At 35.9% G+C, this 12,588-nt stretch overlaps 3 protein-coding genes across 3 annotated transcripts; 2 read left to right on the top strand and 1 right to left on the bottom strand.

Annotated features, from left to right (window-relative positions):
* Positions 1 to 361: 361 nt before the first annotated feature.
* LOC149738421 (uncharacterized) lies at positions 362 to 2,249 on the top strand. Its single transcript, XM_089873749.1, has 6 exons — positions 362 to 634; positions 749 to 1,007; positions 1,144 to 1,298; positions 1,467 to 1,577; positions 1,637 to 1,881; positions 2,059 to 2,249. The coding sequence occupies exons 1-6, from the start codon at positions 439 to 441 to the stop codon at positions 2,143 to 2,145; spliced, it is 1,053 nt and encodes a 350-aa protein (XP_089729875.1). The 5' UTR covers positions 362 to 438; the 3' UTR covers positions 2,146 to 2,249.
* Positions 2,028 to 5,169, bottom strand: LOC149738422 (neuralized-like protein 2). The gene is made up of 2 exons (XM_089873757.1): positions 3,693 to 5,169; positions 2,028 to 3,345 (listed from the first exon to the last, which is right to left on the bottom strand). The coding sequence occupies exons 1-2, from the start codon at positions 3,881 to 3,883 to the stop codon at positions 2,658 to 2,660; spliced, it is 879 nt and encodes a 292-aa protein (XP_089729883.1). The 5' UTR covers positions 3,884 to 5,169; the 3' UTR covers positions 2,028 to 2,657.
* A 213-nt stretch (positions 5,170 to 5,382) lies between these two features.
* LOC149738423 (uncharacterized) lies at positions 5,383 to 12,304 on the top strand. Its single transcript, XM_089873734.1, has 15 exons — positions 5,383 to 6,364; positions 6,602 to 6,686; positions 6,918 to 7,083; positions 7,188 to 7,323; positions 7,519 to 7,622; positions 7,978 to 8,096; positions 8,362 to 8,485; positions 9,507 to 9,619; positions 9,902 to 10,083; positions 10,277 to 10,436; positions 11,054 to 11,118; positions 11,182 to 11,319; positions 11,399 to 11,515; positions 11,570 to 11,716; positions 11,844 to 12,304. Exons 1-15 carry the CDS (start codon positions 6,274 to 6,276, stop codon positions 11,948 to 11,950), a joined length of 1,854 nt encoding a protein of 617 aa, XP_089729860.1. The 5' UTR covers positions 5,383 to 6,273; the 3' UTR covers positions 11,951 to 12,304.
* The last annotated feature ends 284 nt before the right edge of the window (positions 12,305 to 12,588 follow it).

Below are 12,588 nucleotides of genomic sequence, written 5' to 3' on the forward strand. Positions count from 1 at the left end.
AATGTCCTGCGTGTTATGGTGAACAAAAGTTAAAGTGCAGCAGTTTGTTTGGAAATGTGTCGCATGTGAACTTTTATACGAATATGACGCAATAAATTTAAAACTCAGTATAACACTTCCATATATTTATGGAGGTTTCCACCACGTCAGGCCCTTCGTTTATTTGCTGGCTAAATGGTTTAGTAGAGTATGGTGAGGCATTTTTTCATTTTCTTTCTTTGTCAGTTTGGCAGTAAACAAAGAATATTTACAGAATTATATAATCGTCTTACCCAACATTACTATACCCGAGTAAAACAGTGTTTTGCCGATTCTAACAGTTGCCGCAAATAATTTTGTCTTTTCAATGTATATCTGGTACTAATAATACTATACATCATTTTAAAATTTTAGGACAGAAAGAAGCTTTTTCCACGATTACTTAACTAAATCTAGACCATGAGGTTTGGAAGTTTATTATTTGCCTTTATCCTGATTGGTTTACATCAGATGGCCGAAGGTACAAGTTACGGTCCTCCAGTTTCTGCTTGCTCCAGTATGCTTCCTTCTGGCCACCCAGTGAATGGCGAAACTAACCTTGGTTTTAATATTTCTGCTAACCAAACATCTTTCTCAGCAGGACAAGTGATTGAAAGTAAGGCTTGCAGTGGAATGTTTATTTTGTGTTTTGGTTACATTTTAAAAATAAGCTTTTGTTACCTTGCTACTTATAACGTCTAACATCGCGTTTAACAATCTTTATTTTCAGTCACTGTCTCTGGAGAGACTAGCTTTAAAGGACTCTTCATCCAAGTGAGAAGAGCATCACTTTCAAATAATGCTTACGGTTCTTTTATTAATCCGGTGCCATCCGGCTTTAAGTTAATGGTGTGTCCCAACCAACCGTCAAGTTCGGACAAAGGTGCCGTTGGTCATTCCAATCCTAATCCAAAGGGGAATTCAGCAACTTTCTTGTGGAGAGCACCCATGGGCTCGTGTGATGGCGACGGTGCCGATTATGAAATGCGGTGAGATAATGTCCTTAAAAACATAAATACGAAAAATGTATACAGTAAACAATTTTTAAAACCGTTTGAACATAAGTTAAATGAGTCGATAATTCGACAATTATGTTACTAAGTCTAATAGCAGTATTGCCTGAAGGGCGACGGTGGTGACTACCTACGCCACGTACGAAACTGGAATAACAAGAGGGATTGTTTGTGATCCTAATATGGGAGGAGAAGATGAAGGGAGTGACAACAACGATAATGATGATGTTTGCATCAATAGCAGCGATGTTACTGTTATATTTGAAAGTAAGTTGATTTACTTTTGTAATTATTACAATGGATGTAGTAAAATGTCACCACTGTGACGATCATTGGTAAAATATATTGAATCAAATAACTGTTTAGCAACTAGTTTTAATAGTTTCGATGGTGTTTTTGATCGCGTAATTAATACTGTTTTCAAACTTTGTACAGAATACAATACAAGCTTTGAAAGTGGGTTTGATGGATGGATAAGCAACGGCTTTACCCGCCACGCTGGGATAACTCCATCAACTATTACTGGACCATCATCTGCATATGACGGTATATACATCAATAATTACGAAATACTTTGATATTACGATCGAGTTTCTTTCATATAGGAAATTATTACGCCTACTTCGAGACTAGCCATCCCGCTCAACCAGGAGACGTAGCAAACTTAACAAGCACGAATGACCTGGCTGGCTGCTTCTGCCTAACCTTTTACCACCAACATGCTGTTAAAGAGAACACGGGTCATTTGTTCCGCATGCTTGTGAATGAAGAAATAGCATTAGAAATTGAGGGGACCGACAACATGTGGCATCCTTACCAAGTACAAGTTGACCAGCCCGGTCCAGTAGTGGTAATGCAGCTTTATTTATTAATTTTAATTTTTGGAATTTACAGAAAAATAAATACTGCCACATCAGATAACTATGGCGAAACGACCCCTGACGCTCTGCAAACTTATTCGAAAATGTCTCTGACTACATGAACAAAGTTTGATAATCACAAAATAAAAATTGCTTTTATTTGTCAGATACGTTTTATGGCCACCAGAGGAACCAACTGGCAGGGCGACACAGCACTCGACCTTATCAGTATTTATCAAGGCCTTTGCACGTAAGAAACACGACGACGGTAAACGGATTGTGTCAGCGTTTTATAAACCGCAAATTTCGGTGTACATATGTTTTTCATATAATCAAATAATACAGCATTATTACCATACGCTTCTTTCAAAAAGTTCGTAGGCTACACATAACTGATCAAAAGAAACAATTGCATAGTTAATGTTGCGAAATTAGCTTACGACAAAACTATTATCTTACTATAGCATAAGATAATATGTATTGTATAGCACTACGCACTATACACTTGCTTATAAACGTAACTCTATAATAAAACTGCTTACACGTTAGTGATAGCATGTTCATTCTAAGAATTTAGAAAGATTGCTGCCCGACAAAATACGATATAGATACAGTATTTAAATAGTCCATAAGTATTAACATTATAATAGTAGGGTGGGTGAGATGAGCCACTTTTTCATTCTATTTTCTTGTCACTTTTAATAGTAAACAAAGAACACTCAAAGAATATAAAACCGTGACCTCGCGACTCTCATATAGACCGTTGTTACTTGTTTAAAACACGATCAGGATAAAACCCATATTCGACAAACGTTTGTAAACAATGGGGTAGTCCTAACTTAATAAATTCATCTTTGTCGCTGATGTGATCTCTTATGACGTCACGACACATGTGTGTTAATGACGTCATAGCAGGGAGGGAAAGTATTTTTACTTCTTTCGTGATACTATATACATCTACAACTGCGTATAAAGGTTTTGTCATTGGTATTCGTGTTACAACTGCCCCCATATCTTCGCCGTTGATAACTAAATGTAAATCACAGTACTGTTTACGTCTTTGTGACGTCACAGGCCTAAGTACAATCCCAATTCTGCTTCCCCTTAAAACAGCTTGACCAAAATCCGCCATCCGTGTACCGTTCAGACTATACGTCAAAGCTCTTTTCCCGGCAAAGCAGAGATAATCCGAGTTTACCCTGGCGTTTCCGAAATTTAAGACTGATTCAGACTTAGAAAGATCACGATGTTCGTCACTAACACGGTTGTGGAATTTAGTGATCGCTAGCGCCCACGTACGGCCATCGTCAATCATCATCGGAACCACCATTTCAAGAATATGGTCGAGGTTAGGATTAATTTGAGTGATCCCAACTCGAAGATGACCTGACCAACTTTTATCGGTGTCTTTTATCTCAATGAGGAATAATTGTCCCAGGAGAAGAGGAGATTCACTGAAAATGTCGATACAGAATCTTGAGTATTTTTATAGTTAGATTTTATGGCTTATTTGAAAAAGAACGAAATATCAAGATTAAACAAGTAAATGGATTAGGTTTACAATTCAGTTGGTTTATCAATAAAACAAGTGTCTGATTGAAACATAACCTAGTACGCGTACAGCACAAAAGATACTCTTCTCTGTCATAAAAATTTGTGGTTTACAAAGTGGCGCACTGTTACATGCACTGCTTTCATTTACCCAGCAGCAGTAAAAATACGACCCCATACTGCATTTACTACTTTATTTTTTCAAAGCACCATGTTAACATACTCAGGTAACAACACGCATCAGTATCACCTGAAGCAAACAGCGTTAGAGAAACCTTCCACTCGCCGTGCAATCAGGTTATCTTTGCTTAAACGAATGTTGCTTCCACAGTTCGGATGAAAACGAAATTTACCAGATGTCCCCATATCATCCCACTCAGTATTCAAGTTGCTTCCAATGACATCAAATTCACTATTTCCTATTTGATTAAGTTTGTACATTATAGCTAATACTCTGTATTAAGCGACACTTAATTATTGTTTTGCAATTATTGATGGAACATATTTTCATTTTATTTAATTTCTCAATTTAATAATAAACAAATAGTATTCACATAATTATATAACAGAAGTCTCTCGAAAGAGCATTATTAATTGCTCACAAGAGTACAAGAAAATCTGGGAATTTAGGTATTAACGTTATCTTATCTTACCCCACATTACTATATTTAGTTTATCAAACATAGAGGTAATACAAGTGACAACTTCCATGTATGACCACGAATAGGTGTTTAATAAGCTACACTTTAATAGATATAATATAAGGGTGGGAGAAGACCGGCCTTTTTAAATCTCCCTGTACGGGTACTCATTTGGTGATAGAGATATAGACAAAAGCAAATGTTAGATATTCGACAGTATTCGCACGGTCCAACGAAGTGCGCGGCAAAGATGATAACTGTTGTTAAGTATTTCAATTCCGTGTTTAACGATTACAACATACTTTCAATGACTGAAAAAAGCATAATAGTAAGGTGCTCATTTTTAATGCTTGCTGAATCATATTAAAACTGCCGAAATTTTAAAGTTTGCGAGTTTGTGTTACCAATCCAGTATCGTAATTGAATAAAATAGGATAAAATATTTCGCAGAGTATTGATTTTGTAGGTTAGTCAATATATGTCTTAACTTAGAAATAAATAAAAAACATAAGTTTACTTGACAAAGAACCTAGCACACATTGTTAATTTCGGTAGGCTATACATGTATACAAGTTGCAGAATACTATTAATTTAAAAATATTCATTTTTTTGTCCTGTCTTCCCACTTTGTAGTTGTGTAGGTTTTTATTGCTAAGCTTTGAAAAATTCGTTTTAAATTCAATAACTAATATTTCAAGGGTTATTCAAATATAATATACTAATATAATAACAAGACAATATGACAAATTTAGTCACCTGCACTTAAAGATAATTTATGAAAAGTGGCTTATGCTAAATACAGAATAGTAATTGACAATTTGCCATATTATATTGTGTGTTATTTGCGTGTTTTCTTGATATTAAAATAAATCTTAATTAAGAGGTGTCGTTATCCCCCACTATGCTATAATCGTAACAAAAAAGTAATACACACAATGGAATGCTGTAACACTAAACATAGTATTGAAACAACAGAACTGCCCCTGCTACTTTTAAGTCCTACTGGCATTTCGCGTTGTTGGCTGTAAACAGAAATTAAAAAAGTCTAACTATCCATGACAATTCATAAAGTTTATGAATGGCAAATCAAGTCACCTCCTCCTTCTTACTAAAACAGCAGCACTAAACTGTTTAGAAGCTTATGTTAACAATAGCTGCAGGAGATAGAAACAGCAGCTCTCACATATCTGTTCGCTTGTGTTATCACTTCGGTTGCAGCAGTGTGTGTTAATGGGCTTAGCCGGTATATAAAGACAACTGCTATGTAAGTGTATCCGCAGATACAATAAACAGTTGTTAATTAAAACCAATAGCTGACTATGCAATTAATCGAGTTTTAACTGGTACTGGATGTTTCTTAAATGTTTAAATTACAGTGAAAAGGGTATAACGTGAAGACTTAATGAATGCTGTTTGTTACATTAAAGGCAAAAAATGTTGAAGAAACAAACTTTTACTTAACTCCCAAACAACAGGCAAAAAACATTGACCTTAACACGATGACGCTTTACGAGTAGCAAAATTTATTTTCTAGTCGTGTTATACTTTAGGCGTTGCCAAACAAAACATAATTTTATGAGCAAAGCATGTTGTGATGGTGTAACTGTAAGTGAAAGATGATATTGGCATTTAAACAAAAGCTAACCTGTCTGTAACCTTTAAAAACGTCGCGAAATCTAATTTATGGAATTTTTGAGCCCATCAACGTGATATACAGCATAGTACATTGTGGTGTTTGCATATCACGAGTTATGGACATATGAATGAGGGAATTACCGAGTACAGGTTTTAAATTAAGCGACCGGTGAAACGGTCATCCTGTCATGAAGGGGTATTGTTCTGATTTGGGAAAATAATTGAAAGGTCCTTAATCGCATAACAATACTTGGAACATCGATGATATAATCCGGATGCAACGTAACGATGATTTGATTGTTAGTAAAGGAAAATTAGTTTATAAATAGCGTCAGCAGTTGGTTAGGATTCACAGTTTGACGTTAAGTCAATTTCGACAGCAGGTATATAAAAAATATAAAGTTTGAGTTTAGAAAGAAAGGAAAATTGTTTATTTATTTAGGTAATTTATTTTGATTTGTACAACTTTTAGATCAATATGTGCTGCAGGCTGTTGAAACAATAAAACTTGACGACGTCATAAAATAATTAAGAAGTACGTCACAAAACAATATAATGCAGTACGCGATTATTACCTTCGCGTTACTTTGTTACGTCACGAGGTCCATCGGCCAGTTCTGCTCTACGAACAATATACCTGGTCTAGGTAAGTAAGCTCCTGCAACAAGTTTGGACTGATGGAAACTAATCGAAACACAAAATAAAATAACAAAATAGTGGACATTACTTTAGAAGTAAATGATAAATGAAAAGTAGTTAAAACTAATATTGGACAACTCAACTGGGTAATTTCGACCTAACTTTGTTTTTTTCTCCTCCAAGTTTATTTTATAATAATCCTGCGGTTTCCTGGATCATTTTTTCAGCAAATTAAATTACACAGGTGGAGAATGGGTGTGCGACGACGATTGGATGATTTACTCTGACGCTGTACCTGGTTTATATCAACGGCAAGCTGTCACATTGAAGTGCGGAATAATATTAACAATAAATGCAAAAGACTAAATTACCAATGATTTGCGCTTATGCAGTTTAAGTCACAACTAAATGATAATTTACTAAAAATAGTTTAAGGTGGAGTAAGTAAGATGGGTCTTATATTTAATTATAGTTTTCTCGTTCCATTTCGTATACTAAACATATATATTATCTTTACTGTGACCGCTGTAATAAAGGGCACAATTTTAAACTTGTTACAGACGCTTTGTCTTCCAACTACCACAGTTTTACGCTGTCAGCTCAATCAAGCTACGCAATAACAATGGTACGAGGGACATCATCGAAACGGAAGTACAATACTGGAACGACACGACATACGAGGAATTTTCTCCTTCATCTGGGGAAAATAACTGGATTGATATTGCGGTAGGCTATATGTCATTTTAACCAAAGCTTATGTATTGTGTTAAGTGATTATATTTACGAAAATAATATATTCGAGCTTTAACCTTTACGTTATTTGAAATCAGTCTTATTCGGTACGGCAAGAAAGTATGGAGTTCAGCGGATTTTCACGACTTGCTCCTTATTGGAGACTCACATTTACACTTAGAAGCGGAAGCAGTTTCCCTTTACCTTCAGATTTTGCCTTCTTCGTAAGAGCAGGTAAAGTGGTAGAAATGTTCAAACAAATGTAGTACAAAAAAGTAAAAGCAGAGACATAACCGGGACAGCACACACAGTGCAATAAAAACAACGTTTATGTATATTGCTGATTAGCAGAAGTTGATCAATTATTACGGTCATACTAAAAACAATTCCAAAACACTGACTTTTTATGTTAACACTTTCCTAACATAGGACTAGCTGCGGTTAATCATCAACTACGAGTAGAGATGCCCACATTAAACTTTAGGGCGGCGAAAAGTTTCCAAAATGCGCCTACTGGGAACAGATGCTCCAGAGTAAGGCTATCTTCGTATTATTACTATCATTCTATCAATAACTTGGATAACTCTAGTCTTATAGTTGTTTCATGGCATACTATAGAAAAATTATCATTATTACAGACATGAGTGTGTGTTGCATAACAGCAAAAAAACATTCAACGTTTATCAGTGCCTAACAACAGATCATTTTACAAAATGTCAGTATTTTGAAACTCGGGAAAAAAATTAAACATTTTATTTTTATTTAACTTTCCACGAACATAACCAAAACTATTGGATCCCCTTTTACAATAATTCACTATCATAAATATTCCAATAATCACATATAATCATATGTTATATAGCGATAAAATAAAAAAACTAATATTAGGTTGTGAGTCCAGTTCCCCGGGAAATAGTCCAAAAATACAGATTGGATCAAAATTTCTACCGGAAGTTCACCAGCGCGTACGGTATTCCTATCATGGGAGATAGAATATTGGACAACAGGTACTGTTTACTTTCTGCTGAGTGCGTGGATTTAAATAATGTACAGTAGGTTGGGGTAACATGGGACATGTTGGCATTCTCTTTTTTCGTCCCATTTGGTATAGTAACCCAAATGAATTTACAGAACTATAGTTGCTGTAGCCCCGCGACACTAATAGAGTAAAGTGTTCAAAATATGATTAGAAAATATCGGGTCCAGCAGAGGCTCACGGAACTAACCTTACCCCACTGTACTATAAGTTTATCATTTCAAATATGTTTACAGAGCCTTGCAGCGAGCTTGCTACGTGGTGAGGTTCATGCTCGCTGATAGACAAGACATTCGTAACCATATGTACAACAACAATGGCAGAGTGGCAATAATTGGAAGAAGACAAACTGTGCCCATGGTATGTATTATAGAGTGGGGAAAGACAGGATATTTAGCACATATCGCCCAATATTTTCCAAATATAAATGTTATTTGTTTACTACCAATTAAAACGAGAAAATAGAATAAAAAGGTGTCCCATCTTCCCCCACCCTACTATATATTAAAACACACAAGGAGTAATTTAACGATATGCACAGCAGGCCTGATTATACCAATTCGAAAACAGCAGACGAGGTAAGACGGGACAGTATAACATTCTTGCTAATTCTGATTACACGTAAATACACCGAAATAATATTAAACTGTTTAAAAATCAAGTTTAAACATTCCCTTGCTTGCTATAGTTTTAAACATGTTACCTACAGAATCATAATATACGAAATATTGGTATAGTTTGAATATAATCATCAAATGATGAATGTTATCCTATACAACTGCACATATCAACTTGTATTAACAGAAAATTGGTATTAACTATTGTTAAAGTTTACATTTTTATACAAACTGGATATTGCTACACTGTTTTTTTCGCGCGATTTTTCTCAAGCCACATATAGTAGGGTAGGGGAAGATGGAACACCCTTTCGTTTAGTTTTCTTTTTTCATTTGGTAGTAAACAAAAAACATTCAATGAATTATAAAACCGTATCTTCACGACTTCCACAGACCGTTGTTAATTGTTTAAAACACGATCAGGATATTTGGATATTATGTGTTAAAGGTGTCCTATCTTCCCCCACTCTACTATAAATAAAAATTGACCCCACTATATAAAAATTGAATGCAAATGACTGAATTTCGAATAAATTTTTCATATATTCTTGTAATTATATTAGTATGTTATGTTTGAATAACCCCCGAAGCATAAATTATTGCATTAAAAGCAAACCTTTCAAAGTTTGACAATAATAAAACTACAAAACCACAATGTGGGGTAAACCGGGACCAAAAAGAAACATCCTGTTGGTGTTTTTGTCACGTAAACTTTAAGTATACAACTTTGAAACAGTTTTAATTTTAAACTTTCTATTGTATAGGTACCGGAGATGAGGCAGTTTTATTGGTTCACACGAAGAGCGGCTGGAGGGACGTATCAAATTCCAGTAAACGTGGGAGCGGAAGAAAATATGTTATGTGAAGCACAAGACGGGTAAAATATAAGTTTGGTATATAGTTACAACACATGTAGCCAACGGACTAGAATAGAAATATTTCTAGTAGGCTTGATGCAGCAAGCACATAAACCGGATTTTTACATTTCTGTGTTAATTACGCTATAGTCAAAACAAGTAAATTTCCATAACACAAATTATTTAATATTCATGTTATTCCTTTGTAAAACTTTTTTAACCCAGAAAAACTATAATCGCAATTCCCAAAATAAAACCGGTAAAAGTCACAGAAACTATTCTTTAACATCATATACACACAGGTACGCACAAAATCAAGATATTTTCATGCATGAGTTCGCCCACGGTATTCACCTTATCGCAGCTTACACGGCAATTCCGAACTTTAACTCAAGATTACAGGGTGCCTTCAACTCGGCCAGAAGAGCCGGTTTATGGTCGAATACATATGCCAATACCGATAACCGTGAATATTTCGCAGAAGGTGGGGTTTTTTATGATTCTTAGCGTATAAGCTGCACACATATAGCACATAACAATGAAAGTATCCTTAATAAACGTGTACTGCAGTTAAATAATACTGTATATGTGGACTCGCAACTGTGAGGTTGACACTTAATAAACACTTTACGACAATACCATAGCGTTTTAACCAAATGAAACTACCAACTATGCAGGTGTCCAAGCATTTTTCAATCAGCAGCGCGAAGGTAGGCCGGGCGGGGACGGAATCCAGAATCATGTTAATACAAGACAAGAATTACGAGCTCACGACATAAATCTCTTTAGATTGGTTCAAGAGATTTTCCCTTGTAATAGCGCTTCTTACATTCCGAGGTAAATATACGATTGTTTATAGGCTTATATTTTCCACTTCATAAAGTAGGTTGGGGTAAGACAAGACCTTTTTATTTGAATCGCCTTTTTTCGAGTATACCCATTTGATAATAGACGAAAAACCGTTACAGTAGTATTTGATGGCATTCTCATTGTCCAACAAAATGCGCGGCAAAGGCAGTTACTGTTTTTATATTAAAACATAACCATTGTTAATGTCTATAATATAACAAAACCATTGTCAATGTCTATAAACATAATAATAGATGGTCAATTTGAATGTTCGCTGAGTTTTTATATTACGGCCCAAATTTTGTAGTTTAGTTTGAATGATTTTGTCTCGTATAATTGATTTTATATGTCTTATAATATGTCTTATAATTGGGGGAAAAATCTCTATATAACATCACGTGTATTTTAATGTATTTCGTTCGATATCAGATAATAAAGGTACGATAGTACTAATTCGTGGTATCACCCCGTCATGTATTCCGTTTATTAAGCAATTGGGCAATATGTACTTAACAACACGTTGTTTTCGCGTAGTTTGTCTTTAGAGGTAAAAGCTCATCTATAGTTTTATATAATTTGCTGATTTTCCTTTGTACAAACAATAGGTGTAATGATAGAAACCAACAACGAGGTTTGGCACAGACGCTCCAACTTAACTGTGACGAAGAAGGTGGGAAATATTATCTATTCTTGTCGTGCGTGTTTTGTATATGACATACACATATGTTTTAAGGTGGTGGGAGTGGAGGAGGAGGAGGAGGAGGAGGTGGAGGAGGAGGTGGAGGAGGTGGAGGTGGAGGAGGAGGAGGAGGTGGAGGAGGTGGTGGAGGAGGAGGTGGAGGAGGAGGGGGAGGTGGAGGAGGAGGCACAGGTATTTACACATGATTACAATTTGTAAGCTTCTATATAGTAGTAGTGAGATCAGTTTTATTGATCTTTAATGAATGCAGGTTCAACCTGTATTGATGATAACAACAACTGTGAGTATTGGAAAAACCAAGGTGAGTGCCAACGAAACCCGGGGTGGATGCATGTCAACTGCAAGAAGAGTTGCGGAACATGTTCAGGTACTTCCTCACTGGCATGTAAACGTGGAATCTAAATAATGCGTTTCCCTAAAGGTACAACTGGAGGTAGTGGCGGTACATGCACTGATAGGAATACCTATTGTCCGAGTTGGGCAAATGACGGAGAATGCAGTGCTAACCCAAGCTACATGTTGACTTACTGCAGGAAAAGTTGTAAACAGTGTAACGGTGGCACAACAAGTAGGTCTTACCTTCGATAACCAATAAATTTACGTTAACACAAGAACTAGCAGCATGTAACAAATAATGTTTTAAAGTTTATAAAAAAAAGTCTAACAAACATTTCATTGAAAATTTAAATCTGCAGACGGAAATTGCAGAAACAAGGATAGTAGATGCAGAGGATGGCGAAGCTATTGTGGCAACAATCGATATGTTGACAGAAATTGCAAACAAACCTGCGAAACTTGTTAACATTATTCGTGAACTCTATAACCATGTATATATGTATATACGTAATATAATATTCGTTGTATATTTTCGTGGTTTCGCCGGCAATGCCCAAAGGGGTGAAACGTTGGTATGGAACTAACGGATAGTTGCAAAGCCATTAGTTAAACATTTCTGCAAATTGTACTTTTGTGATAAAAGCTCGGTCTTGGGTGGCGCAGCATGTGCGTATCTTGGCCGACCGATGTGAAACCATCGGAGCATGCAGTCACGTGATAGTATTGTCATCAGCAGACAAAGTACCGTTCCGAAAACCGCCCCGCGGCAGCGAAGTGAGAAGAATCGCAAAAGTATAACAATACAGTGCTTATCCACTTGTCTGCTATGTCTTAAGTTGTGTGTAGTACTGATGGCGCGTCTAATTCCATTAGCTAGAGTCACTGATACTGTTTTAAGTTGGAGCTTTACTTTATGATAACGGAGTGAGAATGCCAAACAGTTATGTGTACTGTGTTGACACTGGTACGAAACAAAAAGTGATATCGGCAGCCAGACCTTTTCGAGAGGTAAGAAACAGACAACAGGAAACGGCTAAGTTTTAATGATCAGGTTTTACATATTTGTGACTCGGACAACGACTGGGATATGTATGTTTGACTTTG

The sequence above is a fragment of the Ciona robusta genome, chromosome 3 (assembly GCF_009617815.1).
Source record: "Ciona robusta chromosome 3, ASM961781v2".
NCBI lineage: Eukaryota > Metazoa > Chordata > Ascidiacea > Phlebobranchia > Cionidae > Ciona > Ciona robusta.